General features: G+C 54.6%; 1 protein-coding gene across 1 annotated transcript in view; it reads right to left on the reverse strand.

Moving 5' to 3' along the window:
• Window positions 1-347: 347 nt before the first annotated feature.
• OTOG (otogelin) overlaps window positions 348-23,196 on the reverse strand; it is a gene marked incomplete at both ends in the record, with an annotated part of 74,923 nt that continues 52,074 nt past the window's right edge. Inside the window, 23 exons of the mRNA XM_081062695.1 lie at window positions 348-548; window positions 655-734; window positions 3,008-3,053; window positions 4,222-4,341; window positions 4,542-4,646; window positions 5,440-5,618; window positions 5,699-5,774; window positions 6,848-6,888; window positions 7,954-8,052; window positions 9,536-9,637; window positions 10,057-10,164; window positions 10,358-10,462; window positions 11,014-11,226; window positions 11,422-11,616; window positions 12,981-13,119; window positions 13,353-13,573; window positions 15,855-16,038; window positions 16,755-16,844; window positions 17,400-17,545; window positions 17,846-18,014; window positions 18,894-20,692; window positions 21,192-21,271; window positions 22,028-22,145. Coding sequence (XP_080918821.1) covers window positions 348-548; window positions 655-734; window positions 3,008-3,053; window positions 4,222-4,341; window positions 4,542-4,646; window positions 5,440-5,618; window positions 5,699-5,774; window positions 6,848-6,888; window positions 7,954-8,052; window positions 9,536-9,637; window positions 10,057-10,164; window positions 10,358-10,462; window positions 11,014-11,226; window positions 11,422-11,616; window positions 12,981-13,119; window positions 13,353-13,573; window positions 15,855-16,038; window positions 16,755-16,844; window positions 17,400-17,545; window positions 17,846-18,014; window positions 18,894-20,692; window positions 21,192-21,271; window positions 22,028-22,145 — 4,616 coding nt within the window. The remainder of the gene's footprint in view (window positions 549-654; window positions 735-3,007; window positions 3,054-4,221; window positions 4,342-4,541; window positions 4,647-5,439; window positions 5,619-5,698; window positions 5,775-6,847; window positions 6,889-7,953; window positions 8,053-9,535; window positions 9,638-10,056; window positions 10,165-10,357; window positions 10,463-11,013; window positions 11,227-11,421; window positions 11,617-12,980; window positions 13,120-13,352; window positions 13,574-15,854; window positions 16,039-16,754; window positions 16,845-17,399; window positions 17,546-17,845; window positions 18,015-18,893; window positions 20,693-21,191; window positions 21,272-22,027; window positions 22,146-23,196) is intronic.

A 23,196-nucleotide genomic window follows, 5' to 3' on the forward strand; every position in this document is an offset into this window, starting at 1 on the left:
CTGGAAAGCTCTCACACCCGCCACCAAAGCACTGCAGCCAGAGATGTGCAGGGACTGATCTAGGGCCCATTCCAGACCTTAAGCCAGGAGCAGAGTTAAGTTCCCCTAGCCCTCAGCTGTGGCACTTTCCCAAGTGTGAAGGAGGTGGAGCCCAGAGAGCGAGCCAGGATGGCCAGGTGTGGCCTCTTCTGGTCACTCCCTGTCTGCCTGCCACACCATGCTCAGCACGTACCAGCTCTCCAGACCTTTAGTGCCCCCGCCACACACACACATGCACACTGGGCCAGCTGGAAGCAGAAAGTGGGGGTGGCAGAGGTGGCCCAGCTAGCCTAGCCCAGCCCCAGGCCTCAGGACCACTGGCAGGCACAGTCGGTGGGTTCCTGCACTGTGTAGGGCACCCAGGTGGCGTTGGTGGCACAGAAAAGCTGCACGGAGCGCCGCTGCAGGCCCACCTCGCGGCAGCACTTGCAGAAGCGGGCATAGGTATTGATGTTGTAGTTGTAGATGCTGGCAGATGGGCACCTCCCATCGCAGGACACTAGGTTCACCTGGAGACGGAAGGCCAGTGAGGGGGCCTGCGCAGCAACCGCTCCCCAAAGGCCCCTCCCTCCCCATCTCTGGCTGCCCCCTCCCTCAGCCTTGTGTGTCACGCACGGGGGTGTTGCTTCTGCATTCATTCTTGCGGATGGTCATGCGGATGGTCACCTTCTTGCAGGAGCGCCCGTCCTCTTTACCTGGGGGGACAAAGTGGGTGAGCCGCTGTGGCTGCCAAGTGCTCCCAGGGTGGGCCAGATGGGGGCAGTTAGTGTCATGCTGGAGGGTCCCTCTGGCAGCATTAGTGCCCATGCATTAGAGCCCCTCCCCATCAGAGGGAAAGCCTTTTAACTCAGTGCCCCGGAAGGAGGTGGAGATGTCGGATGGCCTCAGGGGCTGTGGGCTAGGGAAGGGGATCTGGGGGCAGGGCAGGCTGCCTCCCCACCCCATTCAATCGCTGTCTCTAACCCATGTCGGGCGACCTCACCCCTCTCTGAGCGTCAGCTTTTCTACTCACGAGGGCTTCTAGCATTACAATTCTGCAATTCCCTGGATGAATACAAACCCCAGAGGCTAGCACCACGCTTGCATACAGCAGGTTCACTCGGTTTCCCTGTCTATCAGACAGGGTCAGGGAGTCACCCACCTCACACGGCTGTTACAGGGATGGAAATTGGTAAGTGTGCAGTTTCCTGCCTGGACCACGCCTCCCAGAGACAACCAATCACAGGCCTCATTCACACCCTCACCTGCTTGAGTATCGCCTCACTGAGGCCTATCCGGATCCCTTTTGAAATGGCAACTCCTTCCCTCAGCAGTCCTCCCTGACCCCCTTCTTCCCTGTTTCTATTCAGGACTCTGTCACCATCCAGTCAGAGACACACTTTTAATTATGTTGTTGGAGGGTAAGCTTTGGGGCCTTCTTTTGCCTGGCCCCGTCTACAATTTGTTGTTTTTTCTTCATTCTACAGAAATATTCACTTTCACACCTCAATATGGATTTGTAAGTTCGTGTTCTTTTTCTGAATGAAGCCTCCAAAATTCCATAAAGTTCATTCCCCTTAAAACCAGATGCATCCATCCTATTATATATTCTGCTTGTTATTTGTCTCTCCCACGAAAATGTCAGCTCCACGAGGCCTTGTTTATGCTTTGTCTATCGTGCCTAGAACAGGGCCTGGCACATGGGTGCTCAGCAAATATTTGCCAAATGCATGGGCTTGCTCTGGGACCCCAGGGTGCCTGCCGGAAACGGGGGTCGGGGGAATCCTTTCTGCTGGCCTCTGGGCCTCACCACAGGAGGGTTCCCACCACACCGGCTGGCTGGAGGACTCCTGGCCAAAGGTAAGTTCTTATCCTCCCTCTCTGCTCCCGAGAGGCAGCAGAACCAAGTGCTTCCTGGCTGTGGCTCTCTGAGCCCTGGGCCGAGGATGGCTGAGTGACCAGCGGGAGCAAAGCGGTGGTAGCATTGGGCATTGATGGGCCCCAGATGAGTGGGCACCGCTGAAGCATTCCCATGCAAGCCCAGGGGATGCAGCTTGCTACCCAGCATGCACTGTTGGCCAAAAGGCCTTCACCAGAGGCAGGGAGCAGGGGTGATGCCCTCCCCTCCCCCACCCCCAGAGCTGGGGCCACCTAGCAGAAGGGACATTGTTGAAAATAGCAACGGGGCTGCCACCTCCAATTCCATGGGCTTCCGAGAGGAGTACCTGGGTGGCAGTGGACACTAACCCGTGGAGGAGAGGCAGGGCTAACGGGGACCACGGGAAACAGGGTCCCCAGGGAACCTGGGGAAAGGGATACGGGTCTCAGGTCACACAGGACATTCAGGGAACATGAGTTGTGTTCAGCCATTGAGGCACTGAGCCCAGCATCCGTGAGGTGGACATAAAACGTCCCATATTCTCCCGCTCTCCAAGGATGGGTCTGAAGCCTGGGGGGAGGGGAGGCATGTGGCAAAGGCCCTAAGGCTGATTGGGACATACATGCATATATGGTTGAGGGCTGCAGGTTCCGGGGACTGGGTGTGAGAACAGTTGCACAGAGCTCTTACTCAGACTCACCAGGGACCCTGTGAGCCTGAATCTCACCCAGAAGGACCCTCTGAGACAGGGCTCCTAGCCACAGGGAGAATTCATGTGGGGGGCATCTGGGCTGGGGGACTTGGCAGAGGCAGGAGGAGGCCAGGCAGCCATTGGGTTACTGACCTCCTGGATGCAATATGCCAACGTCCCCCGTCTCACAAGAAACAGGGGCCTTGTGTTGGGTCAGGGACATGAGCATGGCCTCTGGCCACCTGCATATCTGTGCCAGTGCCATGAGCCTCGTGGCAGGGGTGTTATCCTTTCATCTACTCACCACTGAAGAGACACCATCAGAGATGCCAGGCCAGGAACCTAGCTCTCCAAGCCCCAACATGACACCTTGCCCTCCCAGAGCCCCTCACCCCTGGGCCCCCACCGTGCTCACTCACATGTCCTGCAGCATCCTTCCAAGGAAGGTACCACCGAGCCCCCAACCTGAAGAGAGAGGAGAGTAGGTAGGTGGAAGGTCCTGTCCAGGCCAAGAGCCAAGATCCCAGCAAGAGGCAAGGAGTACAAGAGACTTGATTCCTCTCCTCCCATAATGCCCCAGGGAGCTGGCCATCAGGCCCTGGTAAGAGGGAGAAGGAACCCCTGGGCTGGCATGGAAGAGCCAAAGGGGCTTAACTGACCTGTTGGGATACTGGCACTCAGGCTGCCTGTGACCCCCCAGTGAGGCTGGAGGCTGGATTAAGATGGTGCAGGGCCTCCCTCTCTCCAGTGGCAGCTCCCCCCACACAGAGGGCAGCTCCCCCACACAGGAGGGAGGCATACAGGGGCGGACCAACTCGGGTGAGTGGCCTGGGCTCTATCTCAACCTTGGATAAGTTGCCCCTTTCCTCTGGGCTTAGTTTTCCCATCTCTAAAATGGAGGCAATTATCCCTTATAGCCCTCCTCCTTGATTATGAAATGCGTAAAACAACGGACGTGACAATTCTTTGTAACTAAGTGTGTATGTATGTGTGTGTGTGGGGGGAGGTCGCAGTATATGTGTGTGATTTTGTGAGCATGTGAGTGTGTACATGTGATTTCATATCTAAGTGTGTGTATGAGAGTATGATTGAGTGTATGTGTATTTGTTTTCTAGGTAAGACTAGAAATATTTAAATGTCCAGTCTTAACTTCAGGAGCTTTAATAATTCAACAAGAACCCAAACCCTCTAGGAAATCCTTTCCCTTGAACTGTGCCCTAGTGATAGCTATCCATGCTATTTCTGTGCCCACCACAGGACTGAGCTGTGTGTCTACACAGTGTGCATGTGCAAGAGTGCCGTGGTGCGTGACGGTGCATGGTATGCACTGGCATGCTGAGGTATCAATGTCCCTGTGGAGTGTGCAGCCAATGGGCCTGTGTTCGCGTGTCTGTGAGTGTGCCTAGAACCTGTGACAGTGTACGTTTGCTTGTATGTGCGTGTGGCCGTGTGATGTGGTCAGAACAAAAATGCACGGAGAGATGTGGAGTTGGGGTGGCAGGGCAGGCACACACACAGGCTGCAGGGAAACCGTCCTCCCACGCCCCTGCACACAGGACCTCCCCCCGCATGAGTAAGACAGCTGATGCCCCGGCCTCAGGCCGTGCTGCAGGAGGAGGCGGCTGGCACTGACCTTGGCACACTCAGTCTCGTTGAGCGGTGGGCAGCTGATGGGTGAGCGGACAAGCACAGCGCCCAGGGGAGTGTTGCTGCAGTGGTGGCGGGCGCACTCAGCGATCCAGGATGCCCCGGGCTGGAGGGCACACAAGTGGATGCTGGGCACTGGTGGCCAGATGGATGGCCTGAGAGAACCAACAGGGCACAGCTCCAAAGACAGGTGTAGCCCAGGACCTGGCACTATCCAGGACCTTGTCTGTACCTCTCCCTGGGCTCTGGTCCTACGTGTCCCCTCCTGGGACCCCTTTTCGGGTGGGCAGTGAAGGGGCTGCATACCAAGAACAGGGAGGTGGTGCCGTTGGGGAAAGTGAAGAGGCAGGACACATTCCTGCAGGAGCCACAGCAGGCCGCCAGGTCTCGCGGGTGCTCGTACTCCTGGTTCTGCAGGGCAGCGTGGGACGCGATGGGTCAGCCATGTGCCCACCTCCACTTTCCTGCCTTTCCTACTGTCTGCCTGTCTCTTAGCCCAGAGAAAGTTCCCTTTCACATGCTCAGGAGGGGGCCTCCGAGGCTCCCTGTGTCTCAGGCAGGAACATCATCCTATGTCTACCACAAGCCTCCTTTGCTGCAGTCGCTAGGCCCAGCCCCAGGGGTCAAAGAGCATTCCCACCCCTTTCAGAGACAGCACTGCTGGTAATTATGGTTGCCAGTTTGGGTTCCAAGACACCTCAATTGGAGTTCCAGTTCCTATGGCACTTTTGACAAACGACTCAGTTGGTCAAACTCCTTAAACCTCAGTTTTCTCATCTGAAAAATGGGAACAATTCTAACCCCTTCTGTTCAACTAATATTTATCCCTTACTATAAGCCAGTCCGTGTCCTAGGTACTGGGCCTGTAGAAGTGCTCAACAAATGGCAACAACCACAAACTCACATGCCAAAAAGATAGGGAATGTGCCTAGCCTAGAATGTCCTTCAGAAATGCAGGTTCTCTCTGTCAAATCCTCACCCTTGCCAGGCCTTCACTCTTGCTATCCGCGTCTGGCCTCTCCCACTCCTCCCCGATCCCAGCACTCCCCACAAAGGTCTCTGAGGACCCTCCCCAGATGCCCACTGTCTAGACTTGTCTAGAGAGCTTGGGCCAAGCTCGAGGGGCCCCTCTGATTCCTGGAGCACCTGGGCCCTGCTGGGCCAGCCCGCCTGACCCCACACACCACCATCCTGTCTCCCCTACCGCTTCACAGCGGACATCACACAGCACAGAAGTGGTGTTGATCTGGTAGAAGCCGGTGAGAGGGTCCAGCTCGTCAGTACAGCGGGAGGTGTGGCACACGCCTTCTGCCGAGAGCTCCACCACGGTCTGGCCTGGCTGCATCACCCCCAGCTCTCGACTCAGACAGACAGGGGCCTTCACTGGATGGGTGTGTAGGGTAGCCACAGTCACCGGGAGCCCAGCACCCACTCCCCCACCCCGGCTCTACCTCCTCACTCACCACACTCATATTTGGCGCAGCCACATACGTTCTCCACGCTATGCATGAACTCCTCGTCCAGCTGGGACTTCTCCCACTAGGTGGGGCAGAGCCAGTCAGCACCCCGGGGTGGAGAGGCTGCGCCCTGTCCTTGGGGGCATCTGCCACCTGTGCCCCCTCTCTCTGTCAATTATCTCCTTGCAGTAGGTGGAAAGGGGGCTGGCAGGCCTGGGGACCCTTGGCACCCTGTGAGCTCAGTTACCCTCCCACGGAGGGAGAACCGCCCAGTGTGGCTTCCAAGCTTCCCCGGTGAGGAGCACTCCCCAGTGTCCTCTCCCAGGGCCTCAGGCCTCTCCTGTCATTCTGAGCACCCATTGGCCCCATCAGTCAGGGACTGCTGCATGGCTGCCGGCCCAGAATCCCACTTGGCTCGTACTACTTCCCTTCTTCCTTCACCAGTTGAAGGGAGAAGACGAGGCGACAGGAGACAAAATGCGAAGGAATGCATGCTGGGGCTCGGGGGAATATACATAATTCAGAAAATTATGTGAAAATCATAACTTTAAAGATAATTTTACATTTCTCAGAGTATTTTCACTTTCCTCAGTGGTTGTGCAGTGTGGTGATTAAGGGCATGGTCTCTGGAGTCAGATTTCCTGGGTTCCTGTCCTGGCACTGTGATTTACTAGCTACATGACCTTGGCCTTAGTTTCCTTGTTTGTATAATTGAGATAATCATAGAATTAACCTCACTGGGCTGTTGTGAGAATGAATATGATATATTATACACTAAAGGCCTAGGAACGTTCCTGGCATATAGTTAGCTCTCAATAAACATTAGCCGCCATCATGAGTATCGTCACCACCCTCATGATCATCTTCGCCATCTCTCCCATCACCACCACCATCATCATCACCGGCATCTTCATCGTCACCATCATCATCATCATTGTACTTAATCCTCACTGCTCTCCGAACCATGGTCACGCCCATTTTACAAATAAGGGCACTGTGCCCAGACAGCAGAGCTTGGGACAAGAATGCTGACTTTCAATCCAAGGCTCTTTGCACTATATTAAAGGAATCAGGTCTCCTGGGGAAGGGATGGGTAGAGAGGAAAGGAAAGGGAAGGCAGACCAGGGAGAGTGGGAAGGGGCAGGGTCTCCATACCAGATGGCACCGGGGCACTGGGATTGTGTCGCAGTCACACTCTGAAAAACAGGAGGGGCCAGGACCCACCTCACCAGAGATGTCCAGGTGGAAGTTCCTCTGGGTCTTCAGACCCTTCACTTCATGTTCAACCCCCTCCTTCAGCCTGCCTACATTCCCCCATGGGGGCTGCAGCTCCCCTGGTGGGGCAGGTGGTGCAGTAATGGGCTGAACACCAAGCTCCGCACTGGGTGTGGGGTGAGGATAAACTGGCAGATGGACCGGCTTCATCCCTTCCCTGGCTCTAGAACCCATTCTGGAGAAAATGCGGGGCCTCTCCAGGCATGAATATGGCAAGGGTGGAACTTCTGACCATCTGCCTTTCCCAAATCCATTTTCCAACAAGCTCAGCCTTACTGCTCCAAGCCATGAGCCGGCCTTGTTCTAAGCTATGAGGGAGCTGACAGCCGAGGCATCACTAGCAAACTTAAGGGTTGCACCGGCTGTAGTCTCAGGGTGAGGAGCTTCAGCAGAGAGTGGCTGTGAAACACTCTTTGGGGCACTCACTCACGCAGAAAGTCGTTTTACGTGCCTACTCTATGCCAAGCTTTTCTCTGTGCTCTGGGGACAAAGCAACTAAACAGACTAAAACCCCCACCCTCATGAAGTTTATGCAGAGGCCTGGAAAAGGACAGGCAATGTATCTAGATGCAAAACACACTTTCTTAACTCTTTTTAAAATAACATTTTTATGTAAAGGCCACTGCTGTTCATTATTGACACCCCCACCAGCTCCCCGAAAATGACCTGAGGTGGATTTTAACAAAATCATGTTTACTATTGTATAGTTGCAATAAAGACTTTTAAGATGGAAAACCTTTCTGGAACAAGGAGCTTGCTTTTTTCCTTCTTTTATCCTGGGGAGGAAAAGGTGTAGGAGGAATGCTCTGTACTCAGAGAGCGGATGTAATGGGGAGAAGATAATTTGGGTGGCTTCTCCAGAGACTAAGTCTGAGCAAGTGGATAATGGTGGGTCTGTTCCCTGCCCCCGCCTTCCCGCCATTCCCTCCTCACAGGGGCCCTGGAACTCTGCCTTCAGGGAATGGTCTCCCTGTCCCAGGACTTACCACAGGACTTATAGGGGCAGCAGCGGTCTGGGCTCCACACCTCCACCAGGGCAGTGCCCATGCCACACTGCACTTGGGGACAGCGGAAGCTCTCACACACTGCATGGGAGAGGAGGCAGGGGACAGACACATCAGCCACAGACACCGTGGTGCATTAATCCTCAGAAATGCAACATTGGTTAAGGAGGGTGTGGCCCCCAGCTCCTCCTTAGCAGAAGCTCCGCCCCCTCCACGTCCTCAGAAACCCCCGCAGGCTGGAGTCCAGGGGAGAAGTCTGGGCTCCTAGAGTCTTCCCATAGAACTCCATCGGGAGACCCTAATTCTGATCTGGGAGGCGTTAGTGACATGGCAATGTCAGAACCTTAATTAACATCGCTAAACTGGGCCTCCTCCCTGCCCCAGATTCTGTGTCACCCTGAAATTAGTGATCAGAGGGAAACCAGTGACCAGGACAAGCTCCACCGACCTGGAACGGTTCCCTCCAGAGGACAGTACAGTCCTTCCCACCTGTGGAAACCACCCATTTGTGCCTGCTGTGCGTTCTTCCTATTCTTCAGGCAGGTCTCCCTTAGCTTAGGGTTCCTTGGCCATTGTCACATATTGCGAGACCAAGGCAAGGAGTGAGGGAATCTCAAAGCACGACCTTTTGGTGGGCAGGGGAGGTGCAGGGTCGGCACTTGACGTGCAGGACTGTAGGACTTATTTGTCAACTGATATTTCCAAAAATTAGGAAGTGGCGGAAGAGAAGGACATTTGTACAGTGTCAAAGTACTGGATTACTTTCTGGTTGAGAGAAGAAAAACCTAAATGTCAAAGGGAGGGATGCGACAGTCACCACCCTAGTCCAGGGCCCATGCCAACTTCAGTGAGAGTGGCCCAGCCACATAGTATGGTGTCAAGTACTATGGAGCTCCTGGACTGTCCAGTTAAAAAATTTTTTTTTAATTGAATCCACCAAGCCTTAGCTCTAACGTCCAGTTTATAGGAAGCACAGAGGTGAAAGGAGCAAGACAGACCATTCTAAGAGGAAACAACTGGATTAATCCAGAAGGTGGGACTTCCTACAGGACCACAGCCCAGGCTCTCCAATTTAGTGTCACACAGAAAAAGGGACCTGTGCTAGATAAAAGCGTATTTAAGAGACATAATAGTAATATATGGTCCTGGGCTGGCCAAGCCAAGAGAACCATGAACTGGGTATGATAGCATTTGAAAGTGTATTAATATGGAAAGGTAACGATGGCAGCTGGTGAAAAAAGAACATGTACAGACAGGATGACCTCACTTTGATAAAACACACACACACAAAGTCACAGAGAGTACCTGAAAGGATATGCACTCAAGTGTTGACAGTAGAATATCTAGGAGGTCGGAAGATAGTATTTTCATTTTGTTGTGTTTACTTGGATTTTGTACTTTCTCCAAGGCCTATACAGTGCTTTTGTGATAAAAGTGTTATGAAGACTGGTACGACGTGACAGTGCCCTTGGTCCTGGGGTGAGGACTTTGTGAAGGGTCCAGTGGCCCATAAAGGTCCCTGGAGCCCCTTCCGGCCATGGCCCCCCATCCGGCCAGGACTCACCACACTGGTACAGAGGGCAGCAGAGCTCCGCAGTGTTCTTGTCCACGGTGAGGGCCTCCCCTTCCTGACACTCGGGGATCGGATCTGGGCAGTCGCCACAGGCTGAGAGGGGAGAGGGGCCAGGGCTGTCACAGGCAGTCCCCCTCATGGGGGGCTTGGTAGAGAACAGGTTGCTGGGTGGGGACACCTCAAAAACCCAGTTGTGATAGGAGTGAGACTACCAGCAGTGTTTCATGGTCTCATGTGACCTGCCCTGGAGTCAGAATCTGGAAGTTCTCCCTCGTGTCTACCTAAAGTCTGACACTGAATGAGCACTGATTTCCTCATGCTCAGTCAGATAGGGGGTGAAGCGAGGACCACTTTCCTCTTCATCCTACACTTTTCTCACCCTTCTCCTTGTGCCCACCCCACCCGAAGACCCCTACCCTTTCCTCCCAGCTGCCCAAGGAAGCAGGGGTGAGGAAGGGGGAGTGGCTGCAGATTAAGTATGTGTACTGACATCTGATGGCATGCCCACCCACCGCAGAAGTAGACAGTGCAGCATGAGTCCCCCAGGCGGCCAGCGATCAGCATCTGGTCCTGGCGGCAGCTGGGGACCACCACTGCCTCACACTGGTCTGGGTCACACTCTGGGGAAAAGACAGAATTTAGGAGCTGGGAGCAGACCCTGCCTGGCCACGCCAGCGTTCCCGCCCGAGCTCTGCCCTAATCTCCAGCCAGAACCCAGACCCCAGAGCTGTCCTTGCTCCCCTATCCCAGCTGCAAGGCACCCGCCTCCCCCAGGTGGTCAGTATCCCACTGTCACTGCGCGGGACCTCTCACCACAGCTGTAGCTCGGGCAGCAGGAGTCCTCCTGGAAGTGGGTGAGGAGTCGGTGTCCTGGGCGGCAGGTCGGGGCAAGGCCCTCACACAGAGAATGGTTACACACTGGCCCAGGGGCCACAGGGCCTGTCACCTGGGGGCTGGGACACGCCTCAGCCTCCAGCCCTGCCCAGCCCCTGCACACCTGGTCCCCATGATGTCCCCAGCCCCTAGGGCCCATGTTCCTGGCAGGGGCCTCTGAGGGTCACACAGGACTGGGAAAGAAGAGCACTAAGAGGTCCTGTTCATCGTGATGGGCTGAGTGCCTGCTGCTGTTCTAGGTCAGTATTAACTTCCGTAATTTGCACAACAGTCCAGAGGTGGGTACCGTTGTCAGCCTCTTGTTACCAGAGAATTGACGGAGGCCCAGAGAGTGTTACATGATCTGCCAATGTCCCGAGGCTGCCTGGTCCCACAGCCCAGTGCCTGTAAGCCCTGCTCACACTGACTCCTAAGGCATGGCTCCTGCCCCCCAGGCAGGGTTCTCCACTCCCCTCAACACATCCCCCACGAGACACTTTCATTTTCCCAGGCCTTGTCCTATCCATTAAGGTCAGAGCTGGAGCCTTTTAACCATCTGACAGTGGAGATCCAGGGAAGTGGCCGATGGGACTCACCACAAGCAGCCCCCAGGCAGCAGGGGTCCTCAGTGGGCAGGAGCAAGATCACCTCCCCGAAGCGCGGGCAGCTCTCAGGGCGGGGGCCCGGGCAGTCCAGCTCCACTGGGACGACGGAGTCCGGAGCTTGGCACTGGTGTTGGCAGCATCCGCTGAGGGAACTATTCCAGGTCTCCCCCAGGGCCCGCGGCATCCCTGTGCTGTCGGTGCAGGCTATAGTGGGGGCACAGGGGCATAGGAGTGGGGGGGCAGAGTGTCCCAGGCAAAGCGCTCGCTGGGACATTAACCACCCCAATGCAGCCCCGGAGGGATTCAGCTAGGCCTCAGCCATTGGGCAGCAGGAAGGTGAAGGAGACCCTGGGGGAGGCCAGATTTGGAGGGCCCCACCCTGAGAGGGGAGGAACCTACCACACTTCTCCTCCGGGATGCAGAGTGCCGAGTGGCGCCGGTGCAAGATGGTGCCCTCAGAGCAGACGCAGCCCTCTCCCAGCACCTGGCACTGCTCCGGGTCCAGTGGGCCCAGCATCCCATCCTGGCACGTCTCAGGGGGCTCGCAGGCTGCCACACATGCCTGATACGTGGAGTCACTGGAGCACAGGAAGGCTGCAGGGGCACAGTGGACCCCCGGCCCAGCTCAGACCCCAGGCAGGGTAAGGAGGCGGCTGAGAGCATCACCCATGCCTCAGCAGACAGTGCAAAGGGGTTTGGTGTCATTGTCTCTTTCCTCTAGATCAGGAGTCAGCAAATAAAGTTTTATTGAAATGTAGCCACATCCATTCATGTACCTATTGAATCTGGCTGTGTGTGCACTGCAAGGGCAGAGCTGAGTAGTTGTGACAGCCCAGAAAGCCTCAAATATTAACTATCTGGCCCTTTGCAGAAAATGTTTGCCAACCCCTTTCTACAGATGAGTGTTTTCAAAGTTTCTTGACTGTAAACGCTAGATTTTTACATTGTGGTCCAATACACACGCACATGTAGAACAGTGGTCCTCAAACCCAGTTGCAGAAGAATCCCTGGGGAGCTTTTGAAGTGCCATCAACCAGACCTCACCCCAGAACAATGGAATCAGAATCTGTGATTCCGATGGGGCCCAAGGATCAACACTTTCTGAAATTCACAGGGCAATTTCAAAGTGTAGTTTGGATTGAGAATCACTGGTTTATTGAAACAAAAAAACATTTTCATGAAATAATACTTAACCTTTTAGGTGCAGTCCACGCTAGCATTTTCTATTCCATTGTATTTTCACAATGCTGGTGTTGACCCCCAAATTTGATCTCATACCCACTGAGTTGGGATCCACAGTTTGAAAAACACTCTTCTAGATGGTTTTGCCTTTTCATCTTTTATCTGTCTCATTATAGATGTGATTTTCCTGTGAGTTGTTTCCAGCCTTTCTGGACATGTTCAAACTATACTTTAGGCCGGTCCACCCCTGCTGCACTTAGTGGTCCACCCCACTAAGCCACAGCTAACGGGGGTGGGACGAGGCGCACTTCTATCTTCAGTGAAGGAGGAGAGAGCCCGAAAGAAGAGAAACATGATCAACTATGAAGAGAAAAGAACTAATATTTGCTGGACCATAACTCCGTGATGGGCATGTGTGAGGAGTCGCTCTGGACACAGTATCTCATATCCCTTTCAAAGCAATCCTAGAGGGTGTCTCCTTACTGTCTCCATTTTATGGATGAAGCAAGGAGACTCAGAGAAATTAGATAAAAAATAAATGAGAGTCACTTGACTTATCAATGTAAATGATAATAAAAATAAATGTGTTAATTTATTAAAATATTTATCGATTTATGTGTCAAGTATTTATTAATTAATATGAATGAACGCATAATGAAGCCTGGGGAAGCCTAGACTTGGACGCAGGTCCAGAAGCCTTTCCCCACTCTAATGGGGGTGGGAGCGACAAAAGCAATGGAGGAGTCCCTCTGCCTCCCACCCACCCACCAACTCACGGCAGTAGTCGGAACGCCGCCACTCAATGCACACGTGGAACTTGTGGCACATAGCCACGTACACAGTCAGTGCCACGCAGGGCTGCTGCACGTACTTGGTGTCCCGGATCCACAGCTCACAGAACGACTCCGGCGCAACCTGGGCACATGCATCAGGCAGTGCTGCCTCCCTGCGTCTCCACATCCCAGGCCCACTTCCCCCCGGCCCTGCCCAGGGGCAACAATGAGCCTCTGCAGGCTCCAAATCTGGTCCCAACATCAACGCCCACATCTACGCCTCCCTGCCCTGGCCATTGGCCGGCCCCCCTGCAGGTGGGTGTTGCCATTCCCAGCCCGGGAGTTCCCCCCATGCTGGCCCCAGTTGGCACATACAAAGTGGTGGCAGGCACTGAAGGTGCGGTTGTACACCATGCGAAGGCAAGGGGAGCAGTCAGCTGTGGCACAGCTGTCCGGGCGGAAGCGGGTCTGGCCCACTGAGGTCAGGGAGCTGGGCACCTGCCAGCTGTCCAGAAAGGGAGCAGGGTCCTCGTCTTCACCCACCACAGAACCATCCATCAGGGTGAGGTCATTGGCTGCGTCCCCATCACAGATACCTGAAAGGGGCAGAATTATTCCATTAGCCACAATAGCCACCACCACTCCCAGGTCCCCAGTTGTCACTGCATATTCCTCACAACAATTCTTTGAGACTGGAATTACTCTTATCCTTATTTTATAGGGGAAGGAAATGAGGCACAGAGAAGCTAAGAAAACAGTTGTGTAAGAAAATGTCTTTGTTCTTAGGAAAGACATACCCAAGTATTTAGGGATACAAAAACACTTTCAAATAGTTCAGAAAAAATGCATATAGATATAGATATAGCATGTGCATAAAGTGTATATATAAATGCATATATATATAATATATGCATAGAAAAGTGCATTTATAAATGCATATATATAATATCTATTTCTATACAGAGAGAAGCAAATGGGGCAAAATGTGAACACTTGGTAAACTTGAATATATAGGTCAATAATACATGGGAGTTCCTCATCCTATTTTTATAACTTCTAAGTTTGACATTATATCAGAATTAAAAGTTACTCCAAAAAAAAATCTGTTTTAGCAGAGATTGCTCGCTAATTATCACACCTGTTTCCTCTTCTTTCTGGGCAATCTGCTCCTTTCCAATTGGGTGAGACCATGTGACTGAATTTCAACCAATGGAATGTGAGTGAAGGTGATGGGTACCACTTCCAGGCCTAGTCCATAAACACTTCCCAACTCTCTTCCCTTCTGTAGAGTTGGAAGCTCGTGTTGAACATGGCAGAACCACAAGATGGAAGGAATCTCCATTTGGCAATTTACGTGTGCAAGAAAGAAACTTCTATTGTGCTAAGGCACTAAGCTGGGGGTGAGCTGAAGTTTATCTGTCACAGCTTCTAACACGATCTTGACTTCCAGCTTCACGTCTCACACTCCAGGTGCCAGACACACATTTCTGTGCCTTTCACTTTGCTGATACTGCTCCCTCTGCCTGAAACATTTCCTCAGAAGTCCTTCCTTCAAGGGCCTCTCAGATGTACCACCCATGACCTTCCCAATTCTGTGTAACAGGCTTTGGTCTTCCTCTCTGAGACTCACTTTCCCTTAGATTCTTACTTTCAATATTCCCCACATTGCCTTGCAGAGTGCCCAAGATACCAAGTGTTCATTTGGATAAAATAGATATAAATTAGCTGACTTCTGCTCTGACACCTTCCGACCCCAGTTTTGTGACTATAAAGCCTGATGCACTACAAAACCCTCAGATTTTATCAGTGGTCCCAGTGGTCACATTTTTGGTCTTGGCATCGAATCACCCAACGGTGTCAAAAAGGTAGCTTTGGGAGCCCTGGCCCCCCAGATTACTGCTGAGGACAGCACTCTCTGCCAGGTGTAAACAGTAGAAGAAAGAAATGTTGAGAAAAGGATGGTGGTGATGGTGGTGGTGGTAGTGGTGTGAGTGTCCGTAAGGATGGAAGCTTCAGAAAACAGGGATTTTGTCTTTTTTGCCTCCTGTCCTGTCCCCAGTGACCGGTACCTGGAAAATATGTGTTGTGCAAATGAAAGAATGAACAGGAAGCAGACGTACATGTGTTAGTGCAGTGTAGAGGGCATTTTGCGTACAGGTGCATCGTGTAAAGGAACAAAATGGGGACAGACCTCGTACAAGTGGAGAGCATGAAAGTATGTGTTTGTATAAGTATTCCTATCTCATCATCATCATCATAGTCTATCATGGCAGTCTGTCATGGAGTGTCCTGTGGGGGCCCACGTTCTCCTGCCCTTGCAAGGAAAGGTAGTCCATACTCAGATTCCTCCTATACCCCTTTCTCTTATCAAAATACATCCTGTCCCATGCTCTCTACGGTCATGCTGTGGTCTGAAGAACACTAGTGCTGTGTGTTGTGGCAGCTCTGCTGTGTGACCTTAAGCAAGCCACTTAACCTCTCTGAGCCCCCTTTCTTCTTTAGTTCAATGGCCATCTCTCAGGGTTATTGTGTGGATGACCTGGAATAAGTGAGATCAGAGTGTGGAAGTGCTTCATGAAATGCCCAGGCATAGGCAGATGGGAAGGATTATCTGGTATTAGGAAGCTATCAGGGAAGCTGACAGACAATTCCGGATGAAGTGACAACTGGTGGAGGTTAGAGCCCTGTGCCATCTCCCTGGTGGCAGCTTCAGCCCCAGAATACAAGACATTAGGTCTCTCTGCCCTGGCAGCTGCTCTGGTCCCACCTCTGGCCTGGCACTCTGTCCCAGCTTTCCCTGGCCCAGGGGTTCCTGTGCCTGGGGGCAGAGGTGGACTCAGGAAGCATCCCCCTTCCCCTAGCTGGGTTCCACCTCACCACACAGGCCACGGCCCTGGGCCTCGCTGGCTTTGCTGGCCTCCAGGATCATGAGTCCTGAGCTGTGGAGCCACTGGATCTGGATGTGTGACGGTGTCCGGATCACATACATGTGGCCTGTGTCCTCAATTCTGAACCCATATCTGCTCATGGGGGGCCACACAGGCTGGGAGTCCACAGTCACCTTGTGGGAAAGGGGTGTTTAATGTGAACACAGCTTGTCTGTCCATCCAGCCATCCAGCCATTTATCCAACTAATAGTTATTAAGCACCTGCTATATGCCAGGCTCTGTGTCAGGCACAGACAGCCAAGACACAACACAGCCCAAGACGGCAAGAAAGGTCTGAAAACATTTTTATGAACAAAAAACAATGAAACAAAAGAAATGCAACGTCTGGAGACAGGCTGAATCTCTATGTCCAAGTGAACACAAATTCTGTGCCCTTCTCATCATTCTGTTCTTTCCTAATTCTGCTCAGATCATTTCTTCTGGGAGATCTTCCCTAAATCCCTAGCCTCCAGGTTGGGCACTCCTTCTCTGGGGTCTCTCCTTCTCTGTGCTGAACATTAAGACAGAATCCCTCAGAACAAAAGTGCTGAAGTGAGATATTCTAACCCCAATCATGTAAGGCCACTGTCTCTTGCCATTCTAACTTCCTCTCCATCACCGTTCTAACTTCCTTCTGGTGCACCTCCTTGCTTGACATTAGGATGGCTCCAAGTATTCTAATTAAAATCACTTCCAAATATACCTAGTTTTTCATTATTTTTCTTTAAGAGGGCCCTTCCCCACTCCTGCCCCCAATCGTGAATAAGCCTCAAGGCCCCTCCACCCCTGGACGCCCTGTCCCTCCACTGACTGCTGCCCCGCCTGAGGGCCAGCTCTCTGATGCACTCACCTTCCGGTTGAAGCGGTCAATGACAACCTGACGGGTCAAGTGCGTCACATTCAGCAATACCACACAGAATGGGGGCCAGTTCAGGTGCCCCTGCAGAGAAAGCCCAGCCCTGATCAGCCCTGCCTCCTCATCCTGGTGAGCAAACGTGACCCCACTCTTCCTTCCCACCCCTGTTTCTGCCCTGCACCTCCCAACAGTATGCCAGGAGCACCCACCCGGCTGTGCAGATGGTGCAGAATCCCATGGAATATTTTTGGCTCCACCTGCCTTCATGCAAGTCCAGCCACACTCACACACACACAGGCTCATGGGGGCAGCCTAGTCGGCGATGTCGCTGGTCCCCTTGATCAGGCCACATTTTGTAGTGACCTCCCAGCTCCTCTTCACTTCAGTGCCATCCCATGAGCGCCTAGGCGGCTGGGACAAGCTAGGGATGGCACAGCCCCAGGAAGGGCCAGGACGTGGTGAACCCCACTCACCCTTCCCCACGCGCCCATTCCAGGAGGCCCCTGGGAGACAAAGGGAGCGTCCACATCTGTCCTCACCCCCACGCTCCTCAAAACCCATCCATCTCCTGCTCCATCTCCACTCCAAACCTAGTCAAGCCCCTAAGTGCTGGCAGAAAGGGAAGCGGGAGGCAGTCACCAGGTTGGCGCTTTTGCAGTCGAGGACATGGACAGTGATCATTTCGTGTGGGCTCTGGCTGAGGATGTAGATGGCCTCCTTGAACAGGGCTGCGTGGCTCCCATCAAAGGTCACAAAGCTAAGATCAGGGAAGATTGAGCATCGGCCTGGGCAGGGCGGAGGACAAGCAGAACAAACAGATGCCTCTGAGGTGAAGGCTGCTTAGCTTCCCAGGGCAGGTGCCGGGGCCTTTTCCTGGGTGATTCAGAGGCCCTGGGGGCTGGAGGGTCCCACAGAGCAGGCATCAACCAGAGATCAGAGGTCACAAGGGTAAGAAATCCGCAGGTCAGGGGTCACACTGAGGCAAGAAGTCCCATGGGAGAGTTACCCCCATGTCAGGGGCAGAGGTCACGCTGGGGCCGGGCCCGAGGACGAAGTGGGAGGCTCGTGTGGACCCCAGGACTCACAGGCACACTCCCAGAAGGGGCAGCAGCGGTCCCCGCCCACTCTCACTGCGAGGCCCAGGACCCCGCAGCGAAGGGGTGCGATGCCCTGGGGACAGTGCTGGGACTGGTTCACACGGATCAGCTGGCCCTCCAGGCAGATGTGGCGCACGCAGTCCTCCTCCGCGATTGGCTGGGGCACAGGGTGGGGCCGGCATGAGTGCCTGTCCTGGGGCCACAGTCACTCGCCCGTCTTACCCGCTCCCCCCCCCCTCCCCCCCCCCCCCCCCCCCCCCCCCCCCCCCCCCCGCCTTGGGTCAGGGCACAGGCTCTAGCAAGTAGGGACCCTGAGGAAAAACTGCAAGGGGATAGCACCCTCACCTTCCCCCCACCCAACAAGCCGCAGGGGCCTGGAACTGGGCTGAGTGTGGGGTTGAGGGTCAGGGGCTGACTCCCCGAGACCTCTGCGTATCTGCCTGGCCTGCGCTCACAGCCCCAGGTACAGACATCCAGACACATTGACTCAGACTCACAGACACCCAAGCACGCCCCCAACACACACACACACACGCACACACACACACACACACACACACACAAAATCTCCTCCCTTCCTCTCTCTCTCTCTCTCTCTCTCTCTCTCTCAAGTGCACAGACACACGTGGTTTCTGAACATCATGTATCACGCACACACAGCTATCTGAGTGCTCAGTCTCACACACATGAACACACGTGTGCACACCCCGTCCCATGCAGGGACCCAGACACAAACATGTACACACTGGCACACACACGTTGTCACACTCTTGTCACCACACCAAGCCATCCAATCAGCCCCTGGGGCCCCAGTGATATCAAGGGGCTAGAAGAACCTGGGGAATTTTTCAGGCTCGAGAGGCTTGGGGGAGGGGTAAGGACAGTGACTCAACCCCATCTTGTGGCAACTGGTTAAACAGCTGCAATAGGCTGTGGCCCTTCCCAGGACTGTGGGGGCAGCCAGGCACAGTGGCCCGGGGAGAGGACAGCACGGAGGGTCCCCCTTCAGGGGCCAGAACCCTGGCAGGTCACTCACAACACACACGGCAGATGCATTGGCTTCCATTGTGGTGGTCAAGGCCTCAGCTGACGCCTGCGAGATGCTCTGGACAGCGGCTGAGCGCCCAGACGGCTGGGTGGTGGCTGCTCCCACAGGCTCTGTGGAGAGCCGAGGTCCTGCCGATGTTCCATGGGCCTCAGCCAGCTGAGGGAGCAGCACCAGTGAGCTCTCTCGGGAGACAGTCCTGGCTGAGACAGGGCTCAGGGGATAGGAGGTGGGCACCGGTGGCACTGTGCCAGCCCAGGGGCTCTCGGCCTTAGTCACCAAGGTAGCAAGAGTATGGGTCACGGCAGGCATGAGCTCTGTGGGTCTCTCCTGGGCAGAGCCAGGTAGCAAGGGGGGCAGAGACACTTGCTTGGACAGGATGGCCATCTTCTCTGTTGTGCTCTTTTGTGGGCGAACAGATACTGTGGAGGCCACCCCCTCAGCCACGGCCACACCTCCAGAGGTTGGCGATGTGGCCCCCAGAAGCAGGCTGGGAGCTGTGCTGGTTGCCTGAGGGCCTGCGTGACTGGGAAGGTGTACCTGGGCCACAAGGGCCGGGGTAAGAGGCAGGGCTGCATGGAGTGTCTGAGCAGACGGAGTCGTGGCCATGGCAAGAGATGTGGCCTCTTGCTGCAGTGGAGGGGTCATGACAGAGCCCTTGGTGCCGGGTGTGGCCACTGGGGCTGAGGTGCCCACCTTGGCCAGAGGCAGACTGGTATCAGGAGGCAGACCAGAGAGGAGCTGGGGTGGCCGAGTTGACTCCAGAGACATAAAGGGTATGGCCCCCAGCCCTTGAGCAACTGTGGACAAGCTGGTGGCCGCTGGAGTCCCTGGGGGCCAAGCTGGAGGCCTGGTGGCTGTGGTGGTGTGCCGGGTGGGGTGGGGCAGGGCAGTGGGTAGTGGGCCAGGAAGTGGGGATGGAGGCTGGCCCGTGTGCTGGCTGGGCCCAGGTAGGACCCTCTCTGTGGATGGCACCATCTCCACGCCCCTGGTCACCATGGGACTGACAGGAACCTGTTCTGCTGCTGTTCTAGCCTCAGCTCGGGGGCTGCTGGGGCTGGAAACGCCCTGGGTCAGTACAGGTTCGGGGATCCCTGTCCTGTTCGTGACCTTCGTTATGGCAGGTGTCATCAAAGTCTCATGGGATTCTGAGGAAGTGGGGAGCCTGGAGGTCACTGCAGGGGAAGCCTCCGGCCTGGAGGAAGGACTTGCAGGCAGCTCCAGGCTCGGGAAGGCCTGTAAGGGTGTTGTCTTAACAGGCAAGGAGGCAGTGCCTGGGACTGTCACTGCTTTGGTCATGAGTGGAAAGCGAGGTACAGGGGCTGATTGGGAGGAGACTGTGATGTTGGGGCTTCCTGCAAAGGTCACAGTTACCCTGGTCGTCTCCGTGGCACCCAAACCCGTGCCAGGTATAAGCACCTGCTGTGAAAGAGAGAGGGATGAGGACCCTGGGGCATGGGGGGTAGTCAGATGGCTGGCAGCCACCCCCTTGCTGGCTGGGGTCTCTGTGGGGTGTGCAGGAAGGTTAGATGCAGTGACCCCCAGCAGCTGCTGCAGAGTGGCTTGGGTGGGGCCGGGAGGCAGCATTGGACCCTCAGTGGTTGCCATGGATGGATGCAGGGCCGTGGTGAGTGGGGCAGCTGGGGTGAATGCTGGCCTGTACGAGGGAACCCTAGGAGTGTCCTGTGGAAACTGTAGCTCCTGGTCACTGGGGGTGGGCAGCGCTTGACTGGGAGGCAGGGTCTCATTGCCAAGGGCTTCTGTAGGAACCAAAACCGCTGGCTCCACACCTGGCAGATGAAAGAAGAGGCTCAGATGGCGGGGTAACTACTGCCCCAGGGCTCATCACTGGGCAGGGCCATGAGGCTTCCAGACTGGCACCGTAGTTGAGGCGGGGAAAGCAACTTCCCACAGCCAGTCTGCTACCTAACCAACTCACGGCCTCTGTCACATGGATGACTCGGAGAAGTCACTGGGTCTGAACCCTGCCCCATATCTCAAACCCTGAGCCCAGAGCCCAGAGACCTCAGGTCTAAGTCTGGCTGTACCACATTCTTACCACGTGACCCCAAGCCAATCCCTTCCTTACTCGGCCTCATTTTTTTATCTGTAAAAAGGGGAGAATGGACTGGATGAGGTCTCCTCTTGCTCTATGGTGTTCCCCTCCTGGAGGTCCCTATGCTGACCTTGCTTGTCCAGGGACCTGGGGGCTCTGGGCATGACTGGTCCATGAGATCTTGGGGATTTACAGCAAATCTGAGGGAGGGATGAGAAATCCAGGCCACTCACAGTCCTCCAAGTACACGCATCTCTGTGTGACTTCATCCAGGACCTTGGGGGTGGGACATGCAGGCGTGCAGCCTTCGACCCTGTGGATAAAGCAGGGAACAGGTTAGTGGTCTACAATATGGGGAGGGCCACCTCTTTTCACTTGGATTGAGCATAGGCCTCACCCTTTTCATGACACCTGTCTGTGTGTTCTTATTATATACACACTCACATGAACCTCCACGAGCTGTCACAAGTGTCCAGAAGCTCACATACCCAAACACGCATGCCGCAAACTCCTGCTCTCAGACCGAGAGGCAAACACACACGAATAAGGTCCAGCTGTACACACACTGGGCAGGCACTTGCACATACTCACGTGTCTCCACTTAGGCACATTCTCACAATCCCCCTAAACACCTGCAGGACTCAACAATATTCACACAGACATAATATATACACATATACGTCCACACGGACTGCTATGAACACCAGTGTATACACACTCATGCACACTACTGCACCAACACCCAAATACATTCAGCTCCTACACATACACCTATGCACAGCTGTACAAGCCCAGGCAAACCTGTACACACGCACTAACATACACAGAGCTCAGCTATAGGTACACTGTGCACAGAACGATACTCACATATGTCCACGTGGGGCATGTTTACCCTGGTACCCACCCCCCGTACACACAGCACACAAAACGTGCATACACCAGTATATGTGAGCACATACACACCTCAGTACACACTCCTGCTTCTGCCTACAGACTCCATACAAGCCCACTCTCACACATGTACACTCAGAGATGCCAATGCTCACACCTTGAGTCCATGCCATCTCACCTGGGCACATCCTGGCAGCTGGCTGCCTGTGGGTCCCGGCAGGTTTGGAAGCAGGGGCTGGCACAGGCATCATAACGCCACTCACAGATGGGGTAGGCAGTGCCCGATGATTTGGCATCTGGAAAGGCGACCCGCCCCAGAGTTCCAAGACTGAGCCTGGCACCAGCCCCAGGCCAGGTGCCACAGCACAGAGGATATCTAGCTCAGCCCATGCCCACCCTGCCCTGTGGAAGAGACAAATGGACTCATGCAGGAAAAGTGAAGACAACTATAATAAAAGCCAACCTCAGGAGACGCTGCATCTCTGAGAGTTGGTGTGGGTGCCTGGTGGACCCTTGCAATCGGGCTCAGGGAACTTGGTGTTCCCTGAGGGGCTGAGGACAGGGGTGCTCAGGATGGGGGTGCTATGCAGTGGGCTGTTGGAGTTGGGCTTTGAGAGGTGGCCAAAGAGGAGGCTCGGACTCCTGATTTCTCCATAGGCTGCCCGTCACCCTGCCCCTCTGGGACCTTGGCAGGCAGGCTCGTCCTGAACCCCAGGACACAGTCCCCTCCTCTTTGCCTTGCCTCTGGCTGGGCCACTGCAGACCTCCATGGAGGCAAGAGGTTTTCCCTTGAGGGGCAGGGGAGACGTTAGGGGAATCCTTTCCCCTCTCAGCCCAAGGCCCTGCAGGGCCTCTGGCCCCAGACAGGGGAGAGAGCTGCTCTTCACAAGCCCTACGCTTTCTGTTCCCCGACGGCCTCCCTGAAGCAGCCTCCTTGCCAGCCAGCCTCGGGATCTGGAGGGTACTGTTTTTCTGAGCAATACCCCTGTGGCCCCAAGTAACGTGGGCTACTACTACTAACAGCCGCTAACTCTTAGATACCACCAAGCATGACACGCAACATCTCATAAGCATTTACTCATGAATCCTCCCAGCAATCCTACAAAGTAGCATTATTATTATTCCCATTTTATAGATGGAAACACGGAGGCACAGACAATGCTGGGAACATTACACTCCTAGAGGATATTTCCTCAAAAAAGGCCCTGTGGCCAGTGCCTTGACAAATGAGGGATCCTCGGGGAAAGTCTATAGCCTGTGGGGGGGAGGGGGGGAGCCTGAAACAGACAAGACCCCAGACCTCCTTGGCACAAGGGACCAGTCTCTGAAACCGTGGCCTGAGCAGGG

This window comes from Rhinolophus hipposideros, assembly GCF_964194185.1.
Source record: "Rhinolophus hipposideros genome assembly, chromosome: 10".
NCBI lineage: Eukaryota > Metazoa > Chordata > Mammalia > Chiroptera > Rhinolophidae > Rhinolophus > Rhinolophus hipposideros.